We start from the raw sequence: 27,743 nt of genomic DNA on the forward strand, positions 1-27,743 counted from the left end.
AAATAGCTTAATCACAATGTTAAATAAAGATAGGCAGGTTCTTTTCTGTACAAATATATATAGGTCCAAGTAAGCCTACTTTACATCTACATAACATAGGATAGATTAATCAACAAGAGAGGGAAAATAAAATATGAGATAAGGAATTTCGAATTATAAAATCATGGAAATAAACGTTGAATTAATGAGTGGAGATATTAGGGAAAAAGGACAATGTTGAAGATTTAAGATGTGAATGTATAGGTGCTGCTGACATTCATTTTAATAATACTAAGTTTTAAATCAGTAGAAGATACTACTAAGGCTGACTATTATTGGCATATTTATGTTTTCCAAACTGCATAAAACAAGTTTTTTGACAGTTAATGTAGCCTAGTTAATAATGGCACTAGTAGTGTAAACACTGGAAAGTAAAACCCTACTTGTAATTCTAGTGTTACTTACTGAGCCCCCAAATGCCCTGGTACGGCTGAAAGTGGAGAGAGTCCGCTCTCCCTCTCCAAATGCTCCCACACGGCCACGCGTATATAACCTCCGCCAGAGAAGTTCTACTCACTGTCTTCTCGTGGCGGGGATGTTGGTTACGAAATTGAAAGGACGAAAAGAGAATGTCCGGCGCTTTAACCGGGTTGGTGGATGTGGAGTGTCCACCTAGGGCAGTTGGAAAACCCTGATTCCAAACCAATCTTGCACATGGGTTCCAGGATCCTGAGGGAACAGATGGCATATGAACCAATTGTTGGTGACCGGCTACCATGGGACTGCATCTCCTCACGATGCTCCACCGCCTTGTGGATCAGACCTTTAGGTCAAAGGCTCGGGGTGTGGCACCCTAAGAAAACCACCTGCTTCAGTCTGGGCACCTGGGCAGTATCACAGTGCATATGTATTTAGTGCCCGTTTGTACCAACATTTATGTGTTTAAATAAATAAAATAAATAATAACTGAGCCATCCAACTACAATAAATTTTACTCAAATAATAGGCAAACAGGAATCCACACAAGAAACTTAAATGTTTTGGAAATTTAATCAATAAGGTACACAATCGGTGGTGAGAATTTTCAAATGATAATAAATCTCTATTCATGAGTAGAATATTATAAATTGACTGAAGAGGCAAACAATCAATTAAGCCGTTAACATAAACAACACCTATATTCATTCCAGATTAATATTTCTACGAATTACATCAAGGCGATGTTCCAAAGAAAACACTAGGCATGAGTTTTTTCCTAGTACGGGACATCTTAGTAGTGCGCATCTAAGACCTCACTGAACATCGAACTCAGGAATGCTTAGGTCTTGCAACAACCTCTTAATATTTAGACCCGTGAGTTGAAATCTAATGGTGCACACTTCTAATTTTAATCAATATGATTTAGCTTGTATTTGGAAGATATATATTTCAAAAGTAATTTTTATCATGAACTAATATCAAACAAAGAATCAAGGGACATTGAATAAATACTTCTTTCTAGTTTACAACCTCTGAGCAGTATGTACTCTCTATCCAGTATACGATGCATAACCCAAGATTAAGTCTAAGAATAAAACATTTTGTCCAGTTCGTGATTGGTTCTCGATAGATTCCCTAGCTCTTACAAGTTCGTTATTTAAAAAAATTACCTTTATGAATATGGACCATTATGTTAATAAGTGATAAATAAACTCACCAATTCATGGAATTTCCTTGGCATTAACTCTCTAGTTATTTTGTCCCATAAATTAAGAATATTCACTGGTAGGTACATGTTATCTTCATCATTGTACATAGATGTAATTATTCCTTGCGGTCTAATACCATCACTCATTAATTGATCATAATTTTCCAACATTGGTAAAAGTTTATGATGATGATATTGTGATAATTTGACAATAAGATTGTATAAAATAGTGATATCTTGTTCTAAATGGCTAGTATTATTATCATAATTATTATTCACTTGTAAACCATTTGATTCTGACTGTATATTGTTTAGATTTAAATGATTCTCTTGTTGTTTCATCCAATTGAATTCTTCTTGAAGAGCAGTCGTTAAATTACTGTATTGTTCATGAAAATTACTCAAATATATTATCTTGTTTCGTAAATTAATTTGCATATCATTTAGTTCACTTTCAATACAATCAAGTTTTGTAATAGATTTGCAATATAGTGAATTCATTGCTGGTGTAGACTTTAACCTTTGTAAATTATCTTCAATATATATGAATTCTTTTTGAATTTCTTGTAAATCGGTTATTCGTTTCTCTAGTTTATTGGCAATGGTTGATGGACCAGTATCATTTGATGAGTCATTATTGTCAGGATCGTCAAGTTTACGAGCAAGTGAAACTAAATTCTGACTGATGAAATCTAGTTCTTCATTTATATTTACTGCAGAATTACTTGTTTGCTTCTCTAAGCGTGCAACTAACCTGTCACAACGTTTCATCAAATCAACACGTAAATGTTTCAATGTTGATAAACGTGCCGGAATATGATCTTGATAATTCTCTTCTGAGCATAAAATAAAATTTAAAGAAAGTTAATCACTACTAGAAAAGGGATAACATATGGAATGTTACAAAGTTCAAATACTGCCACCCGTCCACTTATCCAAAAGAACAACTACAACCACTTGCAACTGGTGACTGACACACTGAATATAATCTAATTGTTAAGATGTAGTGAAAGGAAAACATTGGATAACTATTCTCTAGCGAACTAGTTTGCATGTTTATAAATGAGTATCTATCAAGGAGTTATATTTCTACATAACCCTAATTGTAAGTTATCTTCTAACAATTGAAGTTAACTGCAACTGTATGCATTGGATACGTCTAGTTCAGCACAGCTCGATATAAAAAACACAAGTATAGTAGACTTTAGCGATTTATAAGTTATGTTGAACTGTAGTCTCGTATTGTACTCACATGATAGTGAGTTCAGTTTGAGACATAAAATAGTGTCATCACTCATCTGCTTTCTGGTGTTCTGATTAGTGGTTAGGAAACGTGAGGATTTATTAGGTTTACTAATCACATGATAAATGCAACAATTGATTTACTGGGCTTACTGATAGTGTAGTAGAAGAAAACCCTACGAAAGTGTATAAGGGAAATATATATTGTTAAGAAAACAGAACAATTCTCCCCATTAATTTAATAAATTGTTGATTTACGTTTCCCAATGTACTGACATAAGGAGTGACAACTTAGATATACAATTTTATCCTACAACATTAACGAGTGACTGCTTGACATGCAGAGTGCTCTCGACCACTGTTGTTGCTCTGGCAATAATTATTCCATCAACCAGTGATGTATAAAATGATTTGTATTATCTAACTTTGAAAATATTTTCTTACATTTGGCTATAAAATTTCATTAATTTATATTGCTTTAAACCGAATTCAGTCTACTTTAAACTACGAATTCCGTCTAATTTATTTCTATATTGAATGTAAATCCATAAATTTAGAATGTTTACATGATTCACGGGCGAACTTCTCATATCTAAGTTCCCAGACCAGTCCCTTAACTAAACTGAACCATGTTCATTTAATTTAGGTGGGCTTGTTCACCTACGTGAAATGCAAGCAATCACCATGGTTTATGTAAATAATTTGCAAATTTTCTATCCAGTGTATTAGATCGTGTAAGACAAACGAAACAATTAAGACATATTCTAACACAGTTGTCAAAAATCTCATAATTACTAACGCAATGTTGTACTTTAAATGACAACAAAAAAGAAATTTTTATCGCTGTATGAACAACAGTACTCCAGTATTTGTCAGTCAGTCACAACGTAGAACTTCGTACGTACGTGCATCAATTCGAGTTGCCATACCACATTAGCACAGAGATCCAGTTGTCGATTCAAATCCCATGGTGGTAGAAGCAGTAAGAGTATAAGCATTATGTGAAAGATTAGGGTTTGACGATGTTATTCAAGGAGTATAATTCAGTGAAATAAATTTGGAAAGAGAAAAGAGATAGAGACATGAAGAATTCAGATTATAATTTGGCAGAACACAAAGAGTGGATACACCTTCGCCATTGCAAACGATTTTGAGTCATGTCATTCAAGGTTGTAGTGCCGTGCTTCATTAATAGTTCACTTCGATAACCGGTATTATACCAATCTTAACGGTGCGTAAAATCAGAAGATAAAGGATAGCAGCAACTACAGTTTATTGTCGAATAACTCAGGTTAGAAAGCTAACAACACCTGAGAGAATATTAACGATCGAGAGAGCGGCAAGCGAGTGAACAGGCAAACAAGCGAAGGAAACGAACGAGGCGAAAATGACATGCAGTGGAGATGGCTGGGAATCCAACTCGAGAGTGAAGCAAAATTAATGCGTATCGGAGATGGCGGGGAAGCCAACTCGAGAGCGAAACAAAAATAATGCGTATCGGAGATGGCTGGGAAGCCAACTCGCTATGAGCAAGCATTACTCAATATTTATAATCAGACAAAAATGAATGACAGACATATGATGAATAGGATACGAAGGGTACACATATACGCTCATATAAAAAGTACTCAAGGTTAATAAGCGAATGATTAACAAGATCAAAAGATGACTCAATGTATAGATGAATTGGCTTGGCCAGTAGCTAGAATAAAGTATATGGGCTTAACATAACAACCGATACTACAAGGTCTCTAACCATCGATAGCCATCGTCTCGCGAATCCCAACCAGGTAGTCTACACCTACCAACATGGCTCAGTCCAATTGTCAGTGACTTCATGGATTTGTGCCACGTTTTGGTCTGGTCGCCCCTACCTTTCTTCTAACCTACTCCTATACCATAAAACATTGTACGTCGTGGCAGTCGGTGGTTGGGCATACGTAACACGTGCCCCAGCCATCTCAGCTGATGAAGTTCCACTACCTCATCAATCGATTTACAATCCTTACCTAGTACCCGTCCGCTAACAACTGCATTACTTACGTGGTGGTCCCAGGATATACGAGCAATGCTTCGAAGACACCTATGATTGAATACTAGTAGTCTACGAATATCCTCTACTCTTATCGGCCATGTTTCATTGCCATAAAGTAGGACGGAACGAACTGCTGCACAGTAAACCTGTCCTTTAGTTGCTAGATGGATATCTCGCCTACGCCATAAATGACGCAAGTTGGCGAAAGCTAGACGAGCCTTTTGTATCCGTGCTGAGATTTCGTCACACACCAGACCACATGGGCTGATGAGACTCCCAAGATAAGTGAGGAGGTCAACACGCTCAACTACTTCACTCCTTATCGTATGTTCAGGTGCCGTCGCAACCCAATCCTGAAGTGACATTTTGCATTTCGAGGGGGAGAATCGCATCCCGAACATCCCTGCATAGTTGCTTATAGTGGTCAGAAGACTCTGCATTTTATCAGCGTCTTCACCAAATAAAACTATGTCATCGGCGTATTCTAAGTCAACAAGTGAGCCTCCTGGTAAAAGTTCAACTCCTGGAGATTGAGATGATGAAAGTGTTATTTTTAAAAGCATGTCAACGACAAAGTTAAACAAGAATGGAGAGAGTGGACAGCCCTGACGAACACCACTTGAGGTAATCAATTCTGATGGCAGTTCGTCATAGGCTCTAACTCGACCAGTTGTGTTCGAGTAGAGAGCATTTATGAGGTTAATGTACTTCTTTGGTACTCCTTTCAGTGACAAACACTGCCACAGAATCTCAGGATCAACGGAGTCAAATGCCTCCTTAAGGTCGAGAAATACTACTGTTGCAGGAAGTCTGAATGTGTATCTATGTTCTAGGACCTGACGTAGAGTGAATATCTGGTCTATAAAACCACATCCAGGTCGAAAACCAGCCTGGTTTTCTCTAGTCTGCTCTTCACGAGCTTTGGTTAGGTGTCGAAGTATTATTGAAGCTAATATTTTAGACACTATATTAGTCAAATTGATTCCTCTGTGATTGTCACAAGTGGACTTTTGTCCTTTCTTATAGACTGGCACAATCAGTGATTGGGACTAGTATCTGTATAATTCTTTTAATTGGAACTAACACTAAAGACTATATCTATGAACAAATCGTTTATTTATCTTCAGTTTTACGTGTCAAGTGATGAGTAGGGGATTTAAAATGAGAATGAAACGAAAATATTCAAGCATTAAGAAAGAATCATATTACTAATGAATGTTACAGGATTAATTTTATAACAACAAGGGTGTAATATTTCACGGATATACTATTAATCACATTCTGATCACATTTGCTTGATAAAAATAATCTAATGTAAGTAGTTTCAGATATAATACAAGTTACGTATATTTCAAAGTAAGGGCACTGAGTAGAGTTCAATTGGAGCACAATAAATTCACTACAATTTTCAAGTGCATATTTCAAAATGTTTCCTGTTTGTCAGATTTAAAAGTGTTAAAACCAGTGTTGACTAGGGTTGTTTTGTCAGGTTTACGGACTGGAGTGTCATAATTTGATTGCTGATACATCATTCTATTGTTTTTAATCACTTTAATTTCAATCATTCGTTATTATCACATCCAAGTTTTTAATTTATTTTTCACTCTTCCCATACTCATCAAACAGATAATTATCTTAAGATGGTGGAGAAGATTTGTAGCTCAGGTGGGTGATTTTTATGTAGGTTTGTTCTCTGAGCTGGACGGTTTGGTAGTGGAGCTGTAATAGCTATGAAAGATCCACGACCAAATCATCCAGCTCAGAGAACAAACCTACATCAAGACAATTATCTTCCACATTTAATTTTAACTTATTATATTTACTTAGATTATCGATCGTTAAACAAAATTCTTTAACACAATATGATGTAATCGTTCTGCTATTTCTCATTAGACTATTTTATTTATAGATTAACGATAAATACGATTGCAGACCTTCGAAAAGAAAATTTCCTTTGTTAACAGGACAAGCTGTTAATCAAATGTAGATCAATTCAGATAGTCCATTACTGTCTGAAATTTGCTTTGATGCTGTTCTCCAGAAGGATAATGTTTAACGATTGGATCATCTCGTTCAAAGAACTCTACTTCAAAAAAAATTATTCTCCTCAGCTAAAAATCTTCTCTACCACCAACGAAAACTGTATACATCCTTTAATGAAACTATACATGTAAAATAAATACAAATCAAATTACCTGAACTTATTTCTAACACAGATTCTATTTTTCCAGTTGACTTTGATAGATCAGCATACTCATCACATAAAATAGTTGTAGTACTAGGAGTTATATAATTATCACTTTCTGATAAAGATCTATCCATATTCCAACTTGACATTATGTAATCAATTTGTGAAGTATCTTTTTTAATCAAAAGTAATAATTGAAAAATATTGTTAATTTCTTTGATATATTCATCATTCAAGTGTTCATTTGTTTCCATTTCTTCAAGTTCCCGTGAAATATGACTTAATTTATGTTCCATTTGAGTAAGAGATGAATCGATGAAATTATATTGTATGAATGATGTCTTTTCATTACTCATTAATTCATGATGACCATTACGTTCCACTATGTGATTATCTCTTGAATTCATTTCTTCTATATGGTCATTATTGTGATTAATATTATTAGTAGTACCATTTATATTGGATAGTGAACTTGTTATTGAATCCAATGCATTGTAATCAGACTGCGAAGAGTTACAACAATCAACATGGTGGAGTTCAGGTTCTTCTGATACGATGGACAATTCCTTATTATCATTATTGTTATTATTATCATTAATAAAACCGTCACAGAGATCAATTTTTGGTAAATTAGTTGTCATACACACAACACTACTATCCGTATTGTCAGAATCCAGTAAAGATTGAGCATCATGATCAATTGGGATTTGTTTTATCTGTATAGAAGATACTTCTGATAAAATACCAAATGTTTCATGAGAATCAATAATAGATTGTGTATCCCATTTTATTTGATCGATATTATCATCAGCATGGAATGTTTGATAAGCTGAATCTTCATAACATTTATTATCATCAATATGAAGGAGATTAGAAATAGTTAAGACTGGTGAATATTTATCATTCATTTGTGTAATATCATTTTCAGTGTTATCAGCATCTTCATTATCCTCATAAACAACAACAGAAGTATTACCTTCATCTATTTGTGAGGTATTAGTAGTGATATTAGGATTCATGTGAGAAGATGCCATAGATACAGATTGATTTGTATGATCCAAAGAAATGTCTAATTGTTCTAAATTTATTTGATCATCATTATGTGATGTATTTAGTTGACCTTGCCAGATAATAAACATATTCCACTTTCTTGTGTTGAGATCACCATCACCATCATTAATGGATTCAATGGTTTCATCAACCAAAGAGAGAGGAATCACATGCTGTCTAAACCTAGTGGGAAAATTAAAATAGGATTTTTCCGAGTACTTTAATATATCTGTATTTATTGAAGTATAAACTCGAAAACATTAACAAAAGATATCAGAGAAGGAGAGTTTGAGTTTAAACTAGCTGCTTTAGAATTGACAATTGTACACTCTAACAACTAATTTATGGAAAATGTACACAAAAAATTATATAGTTTCATAATTCAAAAGAAATTAGGCAGGACTTTTCATAAATCAGTCATAGTTATTTAATACTGCAAAATAAATTCACCATAATAATAGTTTCCCTCATACGAAGTGACATTAACCAAAGAAAAAGAGTAAATCAAAAAGTGCTAGACAACTGTTCCTTGAACTCTTGAGTAGTGCACTCCTACGGCTAATTCCATACTGGTTCATATTCAGGACCTTCAGATTTCATGGTTAATAAACATTAGCTTTAAGACTAATAAGTTAGAATTCAATCTCCAACATTTCTTAATTTATAGTCATTTATTGATATAGACTAATTTTCGTCTTCAATCGCCCTCTACTGTTACTAAAACAACTAAAATAAATGACGTGATCTCTAACTGAATCACTATTCGACTTAAGTTTAAACATAGTTCTTTCAAACAAGGAGTATTATAACTAAAAACCATTCACGATACTTTTAAGTAAAGTAAGAACTTTCTGTTTGGAAAACATAGTAAAGATCCTCTAACTGCTAACGATAATGAAGATGGCTGTCGTGAATAAAGAATCCACAGAATGGTCAAAAGGAAAAAGGACTAGGACTTCCACAGAAAGATTGGTTTGAGAGTTGATAAGCCTTGTTAATTGAACACTATACTTGGATCCTAAGCTAGTCTAGTAACCCCCAAGCTAAATCTATACAGCGACTTTAACACGAGAGAAAAGGCGCAAAATGTGCGAGAAGCACTTTACTCCAAAGGTTCATTCATGTACAGAAAATATAGGGTTTTAATAATATTTTAGAAGTCCTTGGGTTTTCCTGAAAATTCTAGAATACTACTAAACATAGTAGCAGTGTAGTAATCAGCCAATCAGAAACTCTACATGTGACTTTCCATTTTCGTGATGTTTCTGGCAAAACTTCTAGTCAAACGCTGATTCGATAAAATGCTTCTTAATGTTTCCTGAGCTTGTCATGTCTATTGCAAGAAATTTTCAGGATGGCCCCAACAAGAGTACAGTTGTAAGTGGATCGAAAATTGGAATAAATGGATGTTCTTTCTGCATCAGTTCCAATTTTATTTACAAAACAAGCTCATCTGAAAGAACATTGATCAATAATAATGATTTTATCAATCCTTATATTTCCATGATTATAAGCTAGGAATACAACCTTTCTTTAAAAAAGGAGCGACAGTTCGGGATCTTTGTCAAGATGACAATTACCACGATTAATGCTGTCAAGCGATTTAAACCTAATCTCTCCATACAAAAAGAGAGTGATTTATGTATCACCACTGATACAAATCCATTTTGCTTTCAATCAGTTGATGCATATTATTTCATCTGTTGACTTGAATTCCTCAGGATCCCTTGGTCCCTACGTTTATCTACAGCTTTGTAAAGGCTATTATTAAAGCTATAACCCGTTTTATGCGAAACCTTACTGTACATCCTAGTAACAGAACTTATTCAAAGTAATTAGTCCGTTTGATAAATTTCGATAGTGTAGTAAGGAGACGAAGATTATCAGAATTATGTGATATATTAGCGCAATACATTTCGAACAATCTGATCACACATATACTTGTTAAGAACTTATTCAGTCACTAACACACTACTTTACCACCATTAAAATGATTTGTACTTTATACATTCAAAAACTATAAGGAATCTGGATCCACTCTTTAGGTCAGAACACATTGTATGTCATTCCTTACTATACTACACCAGTTTAAGTTTTTTGAAGGATTCTCAAAACCAACGCATACCAATTATGCAATGTAGTGTTTCCAGTTAATTAATTATTTATTTATTTAAACACAAATAATGGTGGAAAGGGGCACCAGATATATATGCGCCACACAAAGCTTATTTAATTTTTGTGAGGGCTTGGATAAGAAGCAGGTGGTTTTCTTAGGGGACCACACCCAGAGCCTTTGACCTAAAGATCTGATCCACAAGGTAGTGGAGCATCGTGACTAGATGCAGTCCCATGGTAGCCGGTGACCAACGATTGATTCGCTTTTCGTCGTCTCAATTTCGTAAACAACATCCCCGCCATGAGAAGCCAGTGAGTAGGACTTCCCTGACAGAGGCTATATACGCGTGGCCATATGAGAGCATTTGGAGAGAGAGAGGGAGGGCCCTCCCCACTCTCAGCCGTACCAGGGCATTCGGGGACTTATACAGCGCAGTTCAAAATCAGTATATTTCTGTCAACAGATAATTCTCATTTAAACATTAAAAAATAAAAACACGAAGTTCGTGTTACGTAATCTAGTGTTATAATCTTTCCATTACGTCATCTTGGTTATTAGTGTTCACATTTCCTCGCGGAATTAGTACTTTAACAAGATATTTTCGTATATATACGATTGTACAGCTTGATAATAAATTCTTTGAAAAGAGATCCCTTCACTAAACTTCGTGTTTTTAATATTTCTGTTAACCCAAATGACTAAATAATTGACGTCATATGACACAAAATCGAGTACATCGTAATAAAAACTATCCAAAAATTGATTGGTTTTCTTTTTGCACCCTTTATAACGCACATTTGAACAATTCTCTTGTCGACATTTGGTCTTGATTTCATCTGTTTACATCAATTCATATTACATCATTCGATGATCAATTTATCTAATCAATCTTGTAGGGAAATTTATGAGTAGAATTAAGAACATATAAACACACAGATGAATACTTGTGAACAGATGTAACTGATGTAAGATGACATTTTTGAAGTTCATCCCATGAAATAACTCATTCCATCGACAGTTATGTCATATTGTAGTGAAGTATTCTCTACTTTCTTAGATACAGATAGAGTTCAATACAGACTACATCGTTATCTTCTCCGTAAATATATATGTATATAAAATTAACGCCGAAGAATGTCTTCCATTGGACTTGCTATAGGCTTTTGGCATTACTCGATATTTAATTATAAGATTTGTAAATTTTTGTATATTACCTATTATTTATTATTTTTCCTTATCATTCTTTCCTGAGCTTTTAAGTAAACATTTTATTGTTTGTGAAGAGTCCTGAAGTTAGTTAGTAAGGTATATGGTGAATCTTTTAATCTCATTACGAATATGATTGTAGGTAGATATTTTAAATCTTGCAAATTACTGACAAACGTTATTTTATCAGGTGGTAAACGTCCACTCCGTCCACCTCTTCATCCTTGTATATATTCCGGTAAAACAAGACACCGATACATCAAAATCTATGTATCAGAGCAAAATTATAAAATTTTTACAGTACCATAACTAGCACATACGCTATAGGACGAACAGGTCGTGAGAGCTGACCTAATCAAAAACTTACATTCATGAACATATTGGTAATTAACAGTTGAATAGATTCTTGTTTTCTTCAAAAAGGTTTCACTTAATTGTGAGCAATCTATTTACTTATCTCACAAAAACAGTCGTTGATTGTTTTTAATTTTAGTTCTCAGCACATTAATGGAAGTTGGTTATATCACGATCGAAATAGGATAAGAAAGTTTGCAGTTCAGTTATGTACGGAGTCGCAGGCGGAAAGTGCTTAGCATTTCCCCAATTAGAATGAACCAGTTTGTCATTAACTGCTTCTTGATTTTTCATTCGTCTATCCTCAGATGTCACAGTAGGCAACGTAAACTAAACTTACATCAATGTTTTCGAAATTCATTTAAATCAAAAATGTTTATACTTACCAGCTAAAATAAGCAGATGTTCTATAGAAACATCCATCGTTCACTTGTTGGCTTGGTTCACTATGAATCAATCCGTTTTGATTCTGTGAGATGGCTGAATTAACCAGTTCTTTTCCAGTAAACTTCAAAAAGTATGATTTCCTTTGAATAGCTATAATTAATTCACTGCGGTAGTATGAAATAAAATGACATGGACTTGTACTGTAATACGTTTCTTGACATTTATTATTGTTGAGCCTCTTTACATCCGTTGCGTGTTCAACACCGATTGTTATATTTAAAACGGTTGTATACATTTCTACAGGTGTATAGGAATCTGTTGGACTAATCATATAGTTATCTTGTATACCTTTCAATCTCTGTAATGGATAGAAATAGAAGTATAAAATTACAAAGTCATTATTGATTAAAAATGAAACGCATCAGATGGAAGTTGTAGGAAAACTACTGACAAATAATGAAAACCGATTAAGTAGACGAAACAGGGAAAATATCAAGAAGAAACAGAATATACTTATTTGCTGATTTTATGTCTCAAACGTGATATTTCGTTTACCTGGAATATGCTTAATCCGATAATTTTTCGAGGATAAGATTGACACGAAGATATATGTCACCTCAGATAGTCTGCTCTCAGTTATTGTTATTATATACTGGATTAGTTATTATAATGGTTTAACTTCATGTTAAGACTACTGGAATAAATAGGATAATCAAACTGATAAGTTACTAACGAGAATCATATTGTACAGTAACCAAATAGATTATAGAAAACAATTAATGACCAACTAAATGAGCTTGTAAATAAATATTAAAAACCAAAGCTATTAAATATAAAGAGTGGTGGAACTGATGTACTTTACCACCCTAACAATGTTACCAGTAGAAATAAGAATACCCATCGAGGATTCAATAAGGATGTATTTCCAACCCCGTTCTGAGATACCCAGTAGGATGAAAGATCAGTACTCATTGAGTATATAGCACAGAGGTATTCTGTAGGATACTGAATTACGATAGCCAGTGTTTATTCAAACCCTACCAACTATAATCTTAGGATTATTACTACCATTAATTTTTCGATTCCAGTATGGTCGCTAACACTTTCTAATATAAACCAGATTTTATGAGAGATCGCAAACTCCTACAAAACATTTAACATATCTGATGAGTGGGTGAGAATGATAATGTTTGGTTGTCCGCTTAGTCAGATATGTAGATAGTTTGACAGGTGTCAGATAAGCTATATATTCCCCTATCCTTATTATTTATGATTGACTGACTGTTCATTGTTGTTGAATTGTGTCGGGTTTTGATGTGGAAATATATTTACGTTTTAGTCAGTCTAATCACGTGTTCTTGATCTGAGTTGTGTTGAAGTCCTGTAGAGAAGACACTGGGAGGGGATCTGGTATAGATATTCGTCTAAGGTAAATTAACGTCCCATTCGTGCATACAAGGAAAACGGACCGTTATAACAATATCATTTGTATAAGAAAAAAAACATTTGATTGGCGTGCCTTTGAAGAAAGATTCAAAATATCTGTCAGACAGCAGTGAAACTCTAGATTGAGCTTCTGAATTCATTAAACACAAACAGAATAGAGATTGTCACTTTTTTATTACTTATCGACAACTGACACTTTTTATACAAAATTTATTTATTATAAAATATTTCTTAATGATTGAACTTTGGATATAGCTGTTAGCAGGAATTTGTTTGTAACAATAATAATAACTCATAGACTAGTTAATTCACACACACACACAAATACACACACAGAATTCATTTCATTCAAGATTGATCTCTTTACCCTTGATAAGAATTTTGTGTAAAATTGCAGTAAACTATGATAGTTCTATAAGGACAAAACTGTAATTTATAGATAAAATGTACTCAGAAGGGGTTTTTGTGGAGATTTAGTATTTGCATAGCTGAAAGCATGAGTCAATTGAAGCTAGACCACCATGGAAAATCTGGAAGCACTGGACGGCCGTTTCGTCTTATTGTGGGACTCCTCAGCAGTGCGCATCCACGATACTGCCTTACGAGATTCGAACCCAGGACCTACCAGTCTCGCGCCAGAGCGCTTAACCACTAGACTACTGAGGAGTTCCACAATAGGACGAAACGGTCGCCCAGTGCTTCCAGGTTTTCGATGGTGGTCTAGCTTCAATTGACTCATGATTTCGAAAATGTACTCAATTAACATTTCATAGTGATCATACTAATCTTTCACAAAATTAGTAACTTAAGCAATGAATCCGAGTCATTTAAAGAAAATGAAAGGAAATCTATGTGGAGTAGACGGGAATGGCTTTAAACGAATTTCACAAATCATGACAAAACAAAATGTTGAATCCGATTAGTCAGTCAGTCAATAGAACTTGGCTCATATATGCATCAGTCTAAGTTACCACAACATATCGAAGCACTGAGATCAAATTATCAAGATAAATAATGTAATAGTAGAAGTAATAACATTATCAGTGATATTAGAGAAAATTGTAAATAGACAATATGATTCAATAACAAATGATAACTTCACCGAGTATAAAGTATAATATCTAAGTGATGACAAAAAGTGAATGGATCTACTCCCGTAAAGACAGATTCTGAACCATGTCACTCAACATCATCACCCATTGTTTACCATACTTTCGCGTACTCTAAACCGGTAGTTTGAACCCAATAACAAGAAAATGCAATAATCTATAATACTTAGAATCTCATGACTTCAAAAAAGAAAACAGTTAAAAGGAATTAATTACATTCATCAATCAATTCTTAAAAGTAAATCTGTAAAAGTTCTGGGAGTTGACCTTAAATGAAATCTGAACAAGGAAAAACAAAAAAGGTCTTTTTAAGAATTTTTTTGCAAAAGATAAAATTAGTACTCATATAATTGAGGTGAGGGGGGGGTGGGAGGAGGAAGGAAGGAGGGATGTAGGTAAATTGGAAAAGTAGTTAGAACTAAGGTGTGGTCATACTGAAAAAAAAGAACATAGTTTCAGTGTTAATTTCATAGCTTGAATTGCTGGTATTAGGAAACTCTCAACTAATGTACAAAAATCATGTGAAATTAAAACTTGATTCGAAAAACAATACACAATTAACTAAAATTTATGTGAATGGAATTTTCTTTGGGATCGCTATGTTTAGTTTGGGGTAGACTGTTTACTCTCCATACATTTTTGCCAATAAAACTTAACGAGTATCCGTTTATTTTTATGAAATTGTAAATTTTAGAATAACCAGTTCATTCTCTAAACAGTCTGATCAAGAAATCTTACGATGGCTTAAGCAGAAAGAATGAAAGACATATCTTTTTCTCAATAATTTAATTCAGCCGTGAAATTATGTCAGTTGCTCGTCCTATAAACATTTCTATACATAGACTTTTATAGTATTCTGTCACTACGTTTAGTTAGTAAATCAATTAGAAATGGAATTCGTCGTTAAATTCACGTTCCATTATAAACTTAAGTATGAGTAGAATTTTATAAGATCTGAGAAATGTAAACTTTCGTCAAATAAGGTGGCTAGGACATATGTTACATATACCCAAATACTGCCTACCTCAATGAACTTTAGTTGTTAGTATAGGAGTGAGTTGGAAGAAAGTTAAGCATGGCTAAACTGAAACGTGACATCAATCCATGAAATCACTTACTGTTCGTCTGAGCTATATTCATAGTTTCAGAATACGTGGTAGGTGTCCATACCATAACCACAAACCGTGATTGAAAACGTTTAGTGATAGGGTTCAGAATCGTTTGCACAATGACGCAGATACATTCACTATTTATCGTACTCTCAACCTTGAATTCCAGAATTCCTTCAAACTATTTTCCATTGTCTTATTGAACTATAATACAAATGTTCACTTGTTCTTATTGTCATTGCTACTGTATTATATCGATCTATTTTAGAATTCGTCTCGTCCTGTTAATAGAGTATTGAAACGTGGGATAACGCACATCTGCGCCAAGCTCTACTTTGATAATAACTGACTGAGGACATCCTGGACATCAAACTTCACATCAGACATTATATGTCATCAACATAACTCATTTAGTTAGTGGTGCTTTTCAATTAGTTACTTTTGAGGCTAGTAGTGTACTCAGTCAATGTTCAAGTAAATAGTATTTAAGTTTTCACTAGAAACCAACCTTGAATTAGATTTTTGGGGCTTTTATAGAAAGCTATGAGTCGAAATGAGACTTTAATTGATTGATTCCATTGAGGTCACCAATACGCTACATCATGAGTCAACTGAAGTTTAAAACATGGACAGTTAAACTGCGACCCAATGAATTAAAGATATTACCCTTGTTATGAGACCTGAAGTGCTTGATCGTATATGAACATATGGATGTACATTGGTAAAGGGTTGAAAGTTAGAACAAATAGTTTTTTCAATACTACTTAGTTCTTAATGATTCTTAACTCTAATCAAATCATCAGTTAAACTTGTTTGAAAATAGTATTCTTCATAAAACATTGATTTAGTAGTCGATTGTCGACAGTGAATTTAATACGATTGGTGGCTACTTTCTTTCATTAGATTACATTGTATTTCAAATGAATTAAACGAAAAGATCTGATTTTGAGATGGTGGAGAAGATTTGTAGCTCAAGTGGGTGATTTTGATGTAGGTTTGTTCTCTGAGCTGAATGGTTTGATCGTGGAGCTTTCATCATCCTTCTGAACGACATCATCAGCACAAACTTCGGGTAGAAGTGAAGTGTTTGAATTTCTCCACATGTGATTCACAGCTTGTCCTGTGCACCTCGATGTTGATTGGTTCTTCTACCCGAAGTTTTTGCTGATGATGTCGTTCAGAAGGATGATGAAAGCTCCACGATCAAACCATTCAGCTCAGAGAACAAACCTACATCGAAAAGATCTGATGTTAAGAATCCATTCGATCACTGAAATAATCTGCTTACAAATATTTAAACTTTGTTGACAAATATAAAAATAATGTTTCATTATGTTATCGAAAAAACACACTAAAAAACAAACAATTAGCAATAGAAATTCTCATAGTTTACAACTGGTTCAAACAACAGACATGTAGCTATTCAAACTGATAAATAGTTGTTAGTTAAAACCTCATACAATTAAAAAAATTTACACCAAATGATTTCAAAATACACCTATGAAATTCAGTTGTTTGACCCGATATACTCGTGAAATAATGGAAATTATTCTGTTTGTATTGGTTATTTGAAACTTCCTACTGATGTTTAGGACTGATCAGTCAAATACAGATTGACTTAAACTTTAAATCATTACACAGGCCAATGGCTATCTGGAATCTGTATCTAATCGATAACGTGATGATGTTCAAAACGCACGGTACTAGGTTCGAATCCTGGGACGAACATCAACTCTGAGATGAAGGTACGTCCAGCTGATGCGTCCTGAGCAGAATGAAATGCGCGTCCTAGATCCCATTTCTAACCACCATTTATCTCTGTTTACAATCGAAATTACGTTAGATCTCAGTAATCAAAGTATCACAGTAAATAATATGATGTCTAACACAACCCCAAGCAGTGAAAAATTATTTGAAGATATACCCAGAATATAAAAGTAGGCATTTTTATGATTTCATAAAGTGTGGGTCACAGAAATAAGATAAGAAACGACACTAAGGTGAAATTTCACCATAACTTCACATTGAAAAAAGAGCTCATATTACGATAAGCATAATTTACAAGATACTAATATAAGAGCTTAGAACTAAAAATCCACTGTTTTTTTAGAAGTTGGTAACTAGTGACATCGACTTGTAATGGTCAACAGAGCGAACTTGATTTTTTGTGTAGACTGTAGTGGAATTTCTTCGAGATAGTTCCTATGCTTCATATACCACTAGGCCTGATAATCGTTATTAGATATCTCCCAAAGGTGTATAAATTTCAAAAGACAATACGAAGCGCTAAACTCAGTCGATTATTATACAGGGAAGATCACAAAAGCACAACCACTCCAAGCGAATACAAATAGAAATGCGAGTTAATGAATAGATTTGAGAAACCCATGTATATAGGAAAGAGAATGGGTCATTGAATAGTTTATCTAACATTTATGATAGTATGATTATGTCTGTAGACTGTAACCTGTGTTTCAAGCAAACATGCTCAAAAAAACATAATAATAATACAAAGATATAGACAAACTCTTAGTGACCCAATGACACTGTCCGTTAAATAAGTTCATTGAAGGGTTAAGTAAAATTAAAGTACACAGACTCGTGTAGGTGAGGTGCTGCTACCTTGCTGAAGTAAATAGGATTGTCTAAACTAACTGAAGTTTCCTATTTGTTGGTCTCGTTTATTCCCTCTAGAGATATCTTCTGAATGGAGTAGTTTTATTATAATCGATACTCGTTTGTACTACCCTTGATTTTCATTTTGGAAGTTTCTGTTCTCATAATGTTTATGTACAATGTGAAAACTGGGCTGCATACTTATTTGACATAGATTATTGTTGATCACTGACTGACTGCTAACATGGTCCATCAACTCTTTTTACCAATTAAATTGAATGGATTATTATCAGCCACAAAAACAATGTACAAACTTGCGATAATAATTCATAATTTTAAGGATACGTATCTTCTGAAGTAATGAGTAAGATTTGTAGTTTAGGTGAATGCTTTTAGATGTTGCGCTCCATGAATTGGACAGCTAAATCGCAATCTTTTTATTGTTATTTTAGACATCATTACCAGCACTTACTTAAAATACAGTTTAACTTGAAGTAGTTATTTATTATTTATTTATACACATAAATATTGGTACAAAGGGGAACCAGATACATATGCGCCACACAAATCAAATGAGATTTGTGTGAGGGCTGTGATACTGCCCAGGTGCCCAAACTGAAACAGGTGGTTTTCTTAGGGGACCACAACCGGAGCCTTCGACCTAAGGGTCTGATCCACAATGCAGTGGAGCATCGTGAGGAGATGCAGTCTCATGGTAGCCGGTGACCAACAATTGGTTCATACGCCGTTTGTTCCTTCAGGATACTGGAGCCCATGTGCACCATTGGTTTGGAATCAGGGTTTTCCAACTCCCCTGGGTGGACTATCCGTGTCCACCAACCCGGTTAAAGCGCCGGGCGTTCGCTTTTCGTCCTCTCAATTTCGTAAACAACACAACCACCACGAGAAGGCAGTGAGTAGGACTTCTCTGGCAGAGGCTATATTACGCATGGCCATGTGAGAGTATTTCGAGAGGGAGAGAGGACTCTCCCCACTCTCGGCCATACCAGGGCATTTGGGGGCAACTTGAAGTAGGCTTTGATGCTGTCATCCAGAACGGTAATCAAAGCTTAAGACTATTTAGCTCAGAGAACACAACACTACTTAAAAGAAATGTGTATGGTTTCCAAGTATTTAAAATATTAACTAACCTATTATTATGATCATTATACACTAATCAACACAATCTAATCATTGACCTGGGAAAATACCTTAACTAGGCACCTCAATGATAGAATTTCTTATTTAAGCCAATATAGAAGACAATCATTCAATTTCATTAATAGTATATAACATCTACTACGAATTGTAAACTAGAACTTCAAGGGTAAGGAAAGTCAACAGTTTTCTTAAACTACAAACGTCGATTACTAATTTTTGATAGCACTGAACAAACACTAAGATTAGTCTATGATGAACAAAGCCTACAAATAAAACCAGTCCCCTAACAAAATCTGAAAGTTATTTGATTCATAAGGATATCAAAACGCACACATAAACAACAAATGAATAATGAATTAAGAAGATAAAAACAGAGCACTACTTAGTTACTACAGCTGAGTGAGAAAATGAAACATACATAATGAATTATGTACAAATTACTTAATCATAGTTGAAATAACAATTACCAATCAAATTTTACGTAGGACTGCTAACTATTGGGATTAATACAACACTGATGGCAACATTCATTACAGAAATACTATAAAATAATAATAATAATAATAATAATAATAATAGTTTTACATGACAACAGAAGACTATAATCTGATCACACCCATATGGGGATGAGTGAAAAATCTCTTTTTGGTCAGTTGAGTAAGCTACAAAAATAAGTTATTAATGACTTACGCAGATAGGTAACGTCAAATAAGCATAATTATAAACAATACTATCACCTCCCCTGTAATAATCTGACTATTATCTTTAGACTCAAACAGGGGTTGATCATAATAAGAATACCTACTGAATCCTCAGTTTGTTGGATTGAGCAATATTGATTGTAATCTACGAAGGATACACTATTAGGAGCAATGTCACTGATACAGTGTCGGAGAAATTGAATTTCGAAATAATCTCCATAAGGTTCAAAATATATCTGGGGGTTGTTAATTGATGCATTATCTAATTCACAAACCATTAGGTGGCATTTTAATTGTGATCCTTCACAAAAGGCCCAATCGTCATCGTAAATGTTTAAATTAAGCTCCTATTTGATTCAAATTGTGAGTTGTGTTCATCGAATTTCGCAACCTTTATCTAGACGTCGTAAATTTTTCCTCTCTAAACTAAGTTTATAAAGATTGTAGATAAACTTTGTTATATCGATTGGCTTGCCTATTAGACAACAGTGAATTTATTGATCTCCCAATGATACACAAAAGCCATATGACTGGTCTTGAGTACTTATCAGTCCTGCTTTCTGCCTAGCGTAGCCAGTTAAGTCCAGAACACCACTCATCAGCTTCTGCAATATGAATCATTATTCTTAAACGTACTGGGTTTATATACCAAACAAACTGACCACATCGTACAAGGTTTGGCCACATGTGGCTGTGAATAGGGGGAACAGACTGGAGATAACTTAGGAATGGTAAATCGTACAGTAATAGTCTATGGGTCAAAATAAAGCTCATAATAAAAGGAACATGAATATGAATAGTTAAGCTACTTAACAATTATACAATAGGAAATATACATATCATATTGGTCCATAAATAGTCCTCCAAGCTACCATTCATAATTCTCTACGGGATATAACACTTTAATATCTTTAGAAAATGGTGTTCTTTCCTCAAAGCTAGACGGGTTAACTGTCAACTTTTCTTTGTCATCATTCTTCAAAACATTATTATCACTTCATATAGAAGTGAGAGTTTTGGTTATCCCACATTTATTTATTTAAACACATAAATATTGGTACAATGAAGCACAAGATACATATGCGCCACACAAATCTCATTTCATTTGTGTGAGGGCTGTGATACTGCCCAGGTGCCCAAACTGAAACAGGTGGTTTTCTTAGGGAGCCACACCCCGAGCCTTTGACCTGTAGGTCTAGTCCACAAGGCAGTGGAGCATCGTGAGGAGATGCAGTCTCATGGTAGCCGGTGACCAACAATTGGTTCATACGCCATTTTTCCTTCAGGATACTGAAGCCCATGTGCACCATTGGTTTAGAATCAGGGTTTTCCAACTACCCTAGGTAAACTTTCCATGTCCACCAACCCGGTTAAAGCGCCGGGCGTTCGCTTTTCGTCCTCTCAATTTCGTAAACAACACAACCACCACGAGAAGGCAGCGAGCAGGACTTCCCTGACAGATGCTATATATTCGCGTGGCCATGTGAGAGTATTTCGAGAGGGAGAGCGGACTCTCCCCACTCTCGACCGTACCAGGGCATTTGGGGGCACTAGTATAATATCAATTCGTTCTGAGTTGTAAATACTTTTCAACATTTTAAGATCTTGATATTTTAGTCCTTTAAGTACCAACCTACTGATAGTTCTACGAAATAATTTTTTAATACAAATATTCGTCAATATTGGAACGAATAGTTTGACCAAAATTGGGTACTGTGTATTTTTTTTAAATATAAATACAAAGGTCATGTAATCGACTGCTACAACACTTAGTAACTAAACAAATGAAATGTTATTGTTTTACACAATTATGATATACATTTTTTTTCGAAACCACACAGAAACAACATCGGTTTGTTGTATCACAGAATGTATATTAAACATTAATGGACAAAATGATTATTAAACTGATCGGTTAGCTATAAAATATAAAGTAATGAATATGAATAATTCTATGTGGGTTATATCAAACATAAGTTGTTACTTTCTTAGTTTGTTTTCATTTGAAAAAAAAATTAGTTACATACATTAAGGTTCATAATACAACGAGGTTTGAGATTTAAGTTAAAATGTATCACACTCAATCCTACAGAATTCTTTCATATTAGATAAGGGATATACGAAATTGATCCCGAATAGACGGAAAAACGCATCCTGGATTTCACTTCTATTCACCATATATCTCTGCTTATAATGCTTGTGACTTGAGGCAATATCGAGGCAATCTGCACAGTAGGCACATATGCCAGTAAGAGACTGACCAATTGCAATCTTAAACGTCAATGTGAAGAGTCAAACTACCAATACAAGATAAAAGAATTGGTTCCCATTTACTGAGTTCTAAGTTCCACCTATTTCAATTGGGATAGAGGGCTAGCATTTGGAGAACATACTCTCACAGTGTTAAATACTCATTTACCTGATTTCAAGCCACACTCTAGGTGCTCGCGCTAGTGATACTACCCTGCTGATCGAACTAAATCTAGGATTTAGTGGCTGAAAGTAGAACGCCTAAAAATCACCAAGTCACCGTTCCAGAACACAGCACCTAGCGCTAGCTTCTAGCTTAGTAATTTACAACACGCATCTTATGTGTGATGTTTATATGTTGGTGGTAGTTCACGAGACATTACCTCCAGTCTTTAACACTTTTTGAACTGATATGACCTATCATTGTAAAGATAAGTAATCCTTATATATATTTTTCTCATGAACAAACGAAAGACCATGGCAACGTCAGTTTACAGTTAACTGTTACTAGTTTTAGGAGGAACGAACGTGTTATCCCAAAACAACTGAACAAGCGTAGATCACACTACTAAAATTAATTGGCTTGCATACTAATCATATGAGTAATATACGCCTTAATGTCAACTTTCCTTCCAACTAGGTTACTGGTATTTTTTAGATATGGAAGATCTGCCAGTAAACTGTCAAATAGATGAGTGGGTACACCCAACTGACGAGTCCCAAGCAGGATGAAACGCACCACCTGGATTGCACCGCTAGCCACAAACCATTTACTCTATTTCAACTTGTAACGGCTATATTGAGACAATCCGCACAGGATGCCTATATTCCAGCCCATACTGACCAAATTTCAATCAAAAATATCAAGAACGGTATCATCTAAACCATTTCAAATTGAAATAAACAGGTCACACTAAAATCCGTCTTTAAGGCCTAATTGGTTTACCACATATACATAAGTGAATAACAATATTCATATTTCACTGAGTAATCCTGACCCGCTTTAAAGATGAGTTTCCTAACGTTCTAATATGGAAACTTGTCAAATTTAACTAAGCCGAAAGCAAATCATTGCATGATAATCGCGTAAACGAAAACCAAAAAAGTATTTACACAAAGAACTGATGAGAAATCTCAAACATCGGTTAAGTGCTCTGGCGCGAGACTGGTAGGTCCTGGATTCGAATCTCGTGAGGCGATATCGTGGATACGCACTGCTGAAGAGTCCCATAATAGGACGAAACGGCCGTCCAGTGCTTCCAGGTTTTCCATGGTAGTGTAGCTTCAATTGACCCATGATTTCAACCATGAAAATAATCTCAACCATTTATTTAGTTAGGATAATGAAATAAGAAGACAAAAGATTATCAGAAATATCTGATCACATATGAACTTGTTAAGAACATTTGTATACGAAAAATAAAAGGTCAACTAGACAAATGGAGGGCAAGAGAAAACATGGTTAATAGAGAAAATAATGTGGAACACAATGTGAAACACCAGGCTTAATAATAAAACTATAATGTCAACGTAGGTTCAGAGTGAGAAAAACTGTTTTTGAATGCATAAGTAGGTTTTGACTTTTCATATGACCAAGACTTCAATAAACCTTAGTAAATGCCCTAAACGACTTTGTACAAAATCAAAAAGACTGAATTATGATAAACCTTATGACTTATTTCTACTGTGTTCAACAATAGAGGGAGATGGATGTTTATTATCTGCTCTTATCGGGTTAATTGATTATTTATGTTTCTGAAAACATTTTGATATGTGTTCAAGCACTATAACTTAGAGATCACGATTAATCCTCCTTATGTATGTGCGATAATATATATAAATAGAAACTGATAAACACAGTGGGATGTGACTCAATCATTTACATGCCATCTAGATTTTCGCTGAAGCATGGACCTTGTTTATTTGAACAAAAGTGACCTTTGTATTTCTGACGTTACGTGACTTAATGTTACAAAATACGTCTACTTACAACTGATTTGAGCCTTCGTTTCAGAACAAGGCCATTTGACTAACCCCTGAATGGTAACGTAATGTAGACAGGGTTTTTGGTGTTAAAAGTGTAATAAGTCTCACTAGTGTTTTTCCACTGAACTGATAACAATCGATGACAAAAGATGTCATTATAATTTAAATGAAACATAAACGAAAGTATCCATACAGAAACCGCTGAACAGATAACTTTTAGCCTAGTTTAATACTCCACAGTAATGAGCACACGCCAACTTCGTCATAGATGGCCAGTTAGTAGAGTTTAATATCTACAAACCATCTAATTCAATAACATATTATTAACAAAATGAAACGGAAAAAACTTACAATAAATATATTATCCAATTTTACGAACACTGAACAAAGGCACTCGGAATATTTGCTAAATGCTTCAGTATTGGTAATAATAAATCTGCCTTGAATAAAAACCAAAAATAATTAACATAAAAGTATTTTCAATCAGAAATGCAATATTTTAATAATCCTCTTTATGAGAAACAATTTAGGTTTATAGTAAATGATAACTTTTATCGATGATGGCTTTCAGTTGAAAAGCCATAATAAATCAAGACAAGTAATTTGATGCTCGCCGGAAGTGCTACTGATGAGAGGCTTGTTTTCTAGGTTTAACGATGGGAATGATTCTGTTACATATATGGTATCACACGTACCAGCTAAATACTTAGCACAGTGATCGAGAACACGCTACCAGCCATACTAAAACATATACTACAACGATAATTAACTAGGTAAGCAAAGATGAATAGTGGCTAGCAGTGGAATCCAGGATGCGCGTTTCGTCCTATTTGTTTATAATGCTTGTGAATTAAGGCTATATCGAGGCAATACGCACATTATGCACATATGCCAATAAGAGAGTGATCAACTGCAGTCCTAAACATCAATAGGAAGATTCAAACAAATAATACCAAGTGAATATGACGAAGTCGTTTATATGGTGAGAATTGTAAAGAGTTATAATTTGAAGATGAAAACATTTGTTATATAATCATTTGATTGTAAATTCTAAACTTACTTTACCTAAATATGGTTTATTACATCTACCTGGTATCATTACTAGTCCTTACAGCAAGACTTGTAACTTGAAAATAGAGTATATCAATCGATATACTTGGTTAGTGGTCTGAACATTAAAATTTTGTAGACTTTGATATTGAACAATATGGGTTGTTTTTTTTACGAACAGTTTGAAATCATCTACATATTGCAAATAAGGATTAATATCAGAAGGGGTTTTGTGGATATTATAGTAGTTTCAATAGTTGAAATCATGAGTCAATTGAAGCTAGACCACCACGAATACTTGGACAGTCATCTCGTTGAAATGCATCAACAATAATGTGAAAACAACAACAACTGTACACAACAAAAGTAATTACATCAATGCATGAATTATTATTTCTACTTACTTATATAATCATTCTCATTATTTCTCATTAAATATAAATTATGATACACATCATGAATATTATAAGATGAAATTACATTACAAGGGATATATTTTAGATGTATGACTTTGAGTAGTATAACACATTGATAACATGCTAGATGATTTAGCAAACTATTGAATACTCTTTGTCTATGATTAGCTTTAACATGCTAGATGATTTAGCAAACTATTGAATACTCTTTGTCTATGATTAGCTTCATCAACTATCATCTAAATGAAATCAACAAACAAAATGAATAAACATTTAAAATTATGTGAGTGAAGAAAAGAGAAAGAGAAAGAAAATGATGATTATAGATCAGAAGGGGTTTTGTGGAGAATTTAGTATTTTCATAGTTGAATTCATGAGTCAATTGAAGCTAGACCACCAGGGAAAACCTGGAAGCACTGGACGGTCGTTTCGTTCAATTATGGGACTCCTCAGTAGTGCGCACCCACGATCCCGCACTCGCAAGATTCGAACCCAGGACCTACCAGTCTCGCGCCAGAGTGCCTAACCACTAATCCACTGAGCCTGCTGGCATCCGATGGTGTTAATGTCTAACTTCAACCAATCCACGAGGAGGAGTCCACAATAGAACGAAACGGCCGTCCAGTGCTTCCAGGTTTTCCATGGTGGTCTAGCTTCAATTGACTCATGATTTCAACTATGAAAATAATGATTATTAAAATTATTTAACATTATCCAAAATATAGGTAGACAAATGACTAATTGGATGAATGAATGAAATAGATTAAAAATATATAGGTATCATTGTCTAATACTACCGTCTTAGAATAGGGTCTAGGTTTATGCGAATATGTTTCGAGTATATATTTTGATTCTTTGTATGATTTTGAACAAAGAAGAGTGATTTGTTGTTTTATTTTAGAAATATACTAATGAGTTGCAACATTAGCTTAAGTGAATAGCACCAGTCCATTTATTAAGCTGATATTAAATTTTGAAATAAAAAAAGTAAATCAGATGAAATTTACAAAAAAAAACGACTCATTCATATGTACTGGTTATATGGTTATGTTTAGGACTGTAATTGATCAATCTCTTTTGTTATATGTGAATATTGTGCAAATTACTACAAGTTACAAGTACTACAAGCACAGTTGGATGGTGGCTAGCCGTGGAATCGAGGAGGTGTTTTGTTCTATTTGGGCCTCATCAGTTGGATGTAACTGAATCCCACCAAAATGACTAGGTTTGAAGAAAAAAGTTGGTAAGACTATAGTTTATGGACAATCTTTGAGCAACGCTAGAGTGACCTTGAGAATTTCCACTCACTTACTGGGGGTAAATGAGGGTTAAGAGTCAGCGTGAGGAATTAGAATTATGATTTACAGTTGATGGTTAGGGTAATGAATTAGATGTATGTTTTCCATCACAATCTGACATCAGATAAAATGCTGAAATGTTATTTAGTCAAATGAATGAATGGATTTCGTGCCAAAATCCAAGACTTTTATTCCTTAATTTGATTGGTTCGTACATAAATTAAAGTTACACAAAGAAGCTTTTAAAAAAGTTGTAATTTTAAAGCAATTTTTTTATATCTTATTATTTGATTGTAGATATGCCATGAAGACAAGTGTCAATTACCAAAAACCATAGTTTAGGAAGGTATTCCCCCC

At 34.3% G+C, this 27,743-nt stretch overlaps 2 protein-coding genes across 2 annotated transcripts; both read right to left on the bottom strand.

Annotated features, from left to right (window-relative positions):
* Positions 1-1,651: 1,651 nt before the first annotated feature.
* Smp_023860 (hypothetical protein) lies at positions 1,652-12,575 on the bottom strand (the record flags this gene model as incomplete). The annotated part of the gene is made up of 4 exons (XM_018796182.1): positions 1,652-2,502; positions 7,244-7,634; positions 7,779-8,364; positions 12,244-12,575. 4 exons carry the CDS (start codon positions 12,573-12,575, stop codon positions 1,652-1,654), a joined length of 2,160 nt encoding a protein of 719 aa, XP_018650420.1.
* Positions 12,576-16,449: 3,874 nt separating this feature from the next.
* Positions 16,450-25,205, bottom strand: Smp_135050 (hypothetical protein; the record flags this gene model as incomplete). The annotated part of the gene is made up of 4 exons (XM_018796183.1): positions 16,450-16,503; positions 20,491-20,733; positions 24,974-25,062; positions 25,172-25,205. The coding sequence occupies 4 exons, from the start codon at positions 25,203-25,205 to the stop codon at positions 16,450-16,452; spliced, it is 420 nt and encodes a 139-aa protein (XP_018650421.1).
* Between the last annotated feature and the right edge of the window lie 2,538 nt (positions 25,206-27,743).

This window comes from Schistosoma mansoni, chromosome 2 (assembly GCF_000237925.1).
Source record: "Schistosoma mansoni strain Puerto Rico chromosome 2, complete genome".
NCBI lineage: Eukaryota > Metazoa > Platyhelminthes > Trematoda > Strigeidida > Schistosomatidae > Schistosoma > Schistosoma mansoni.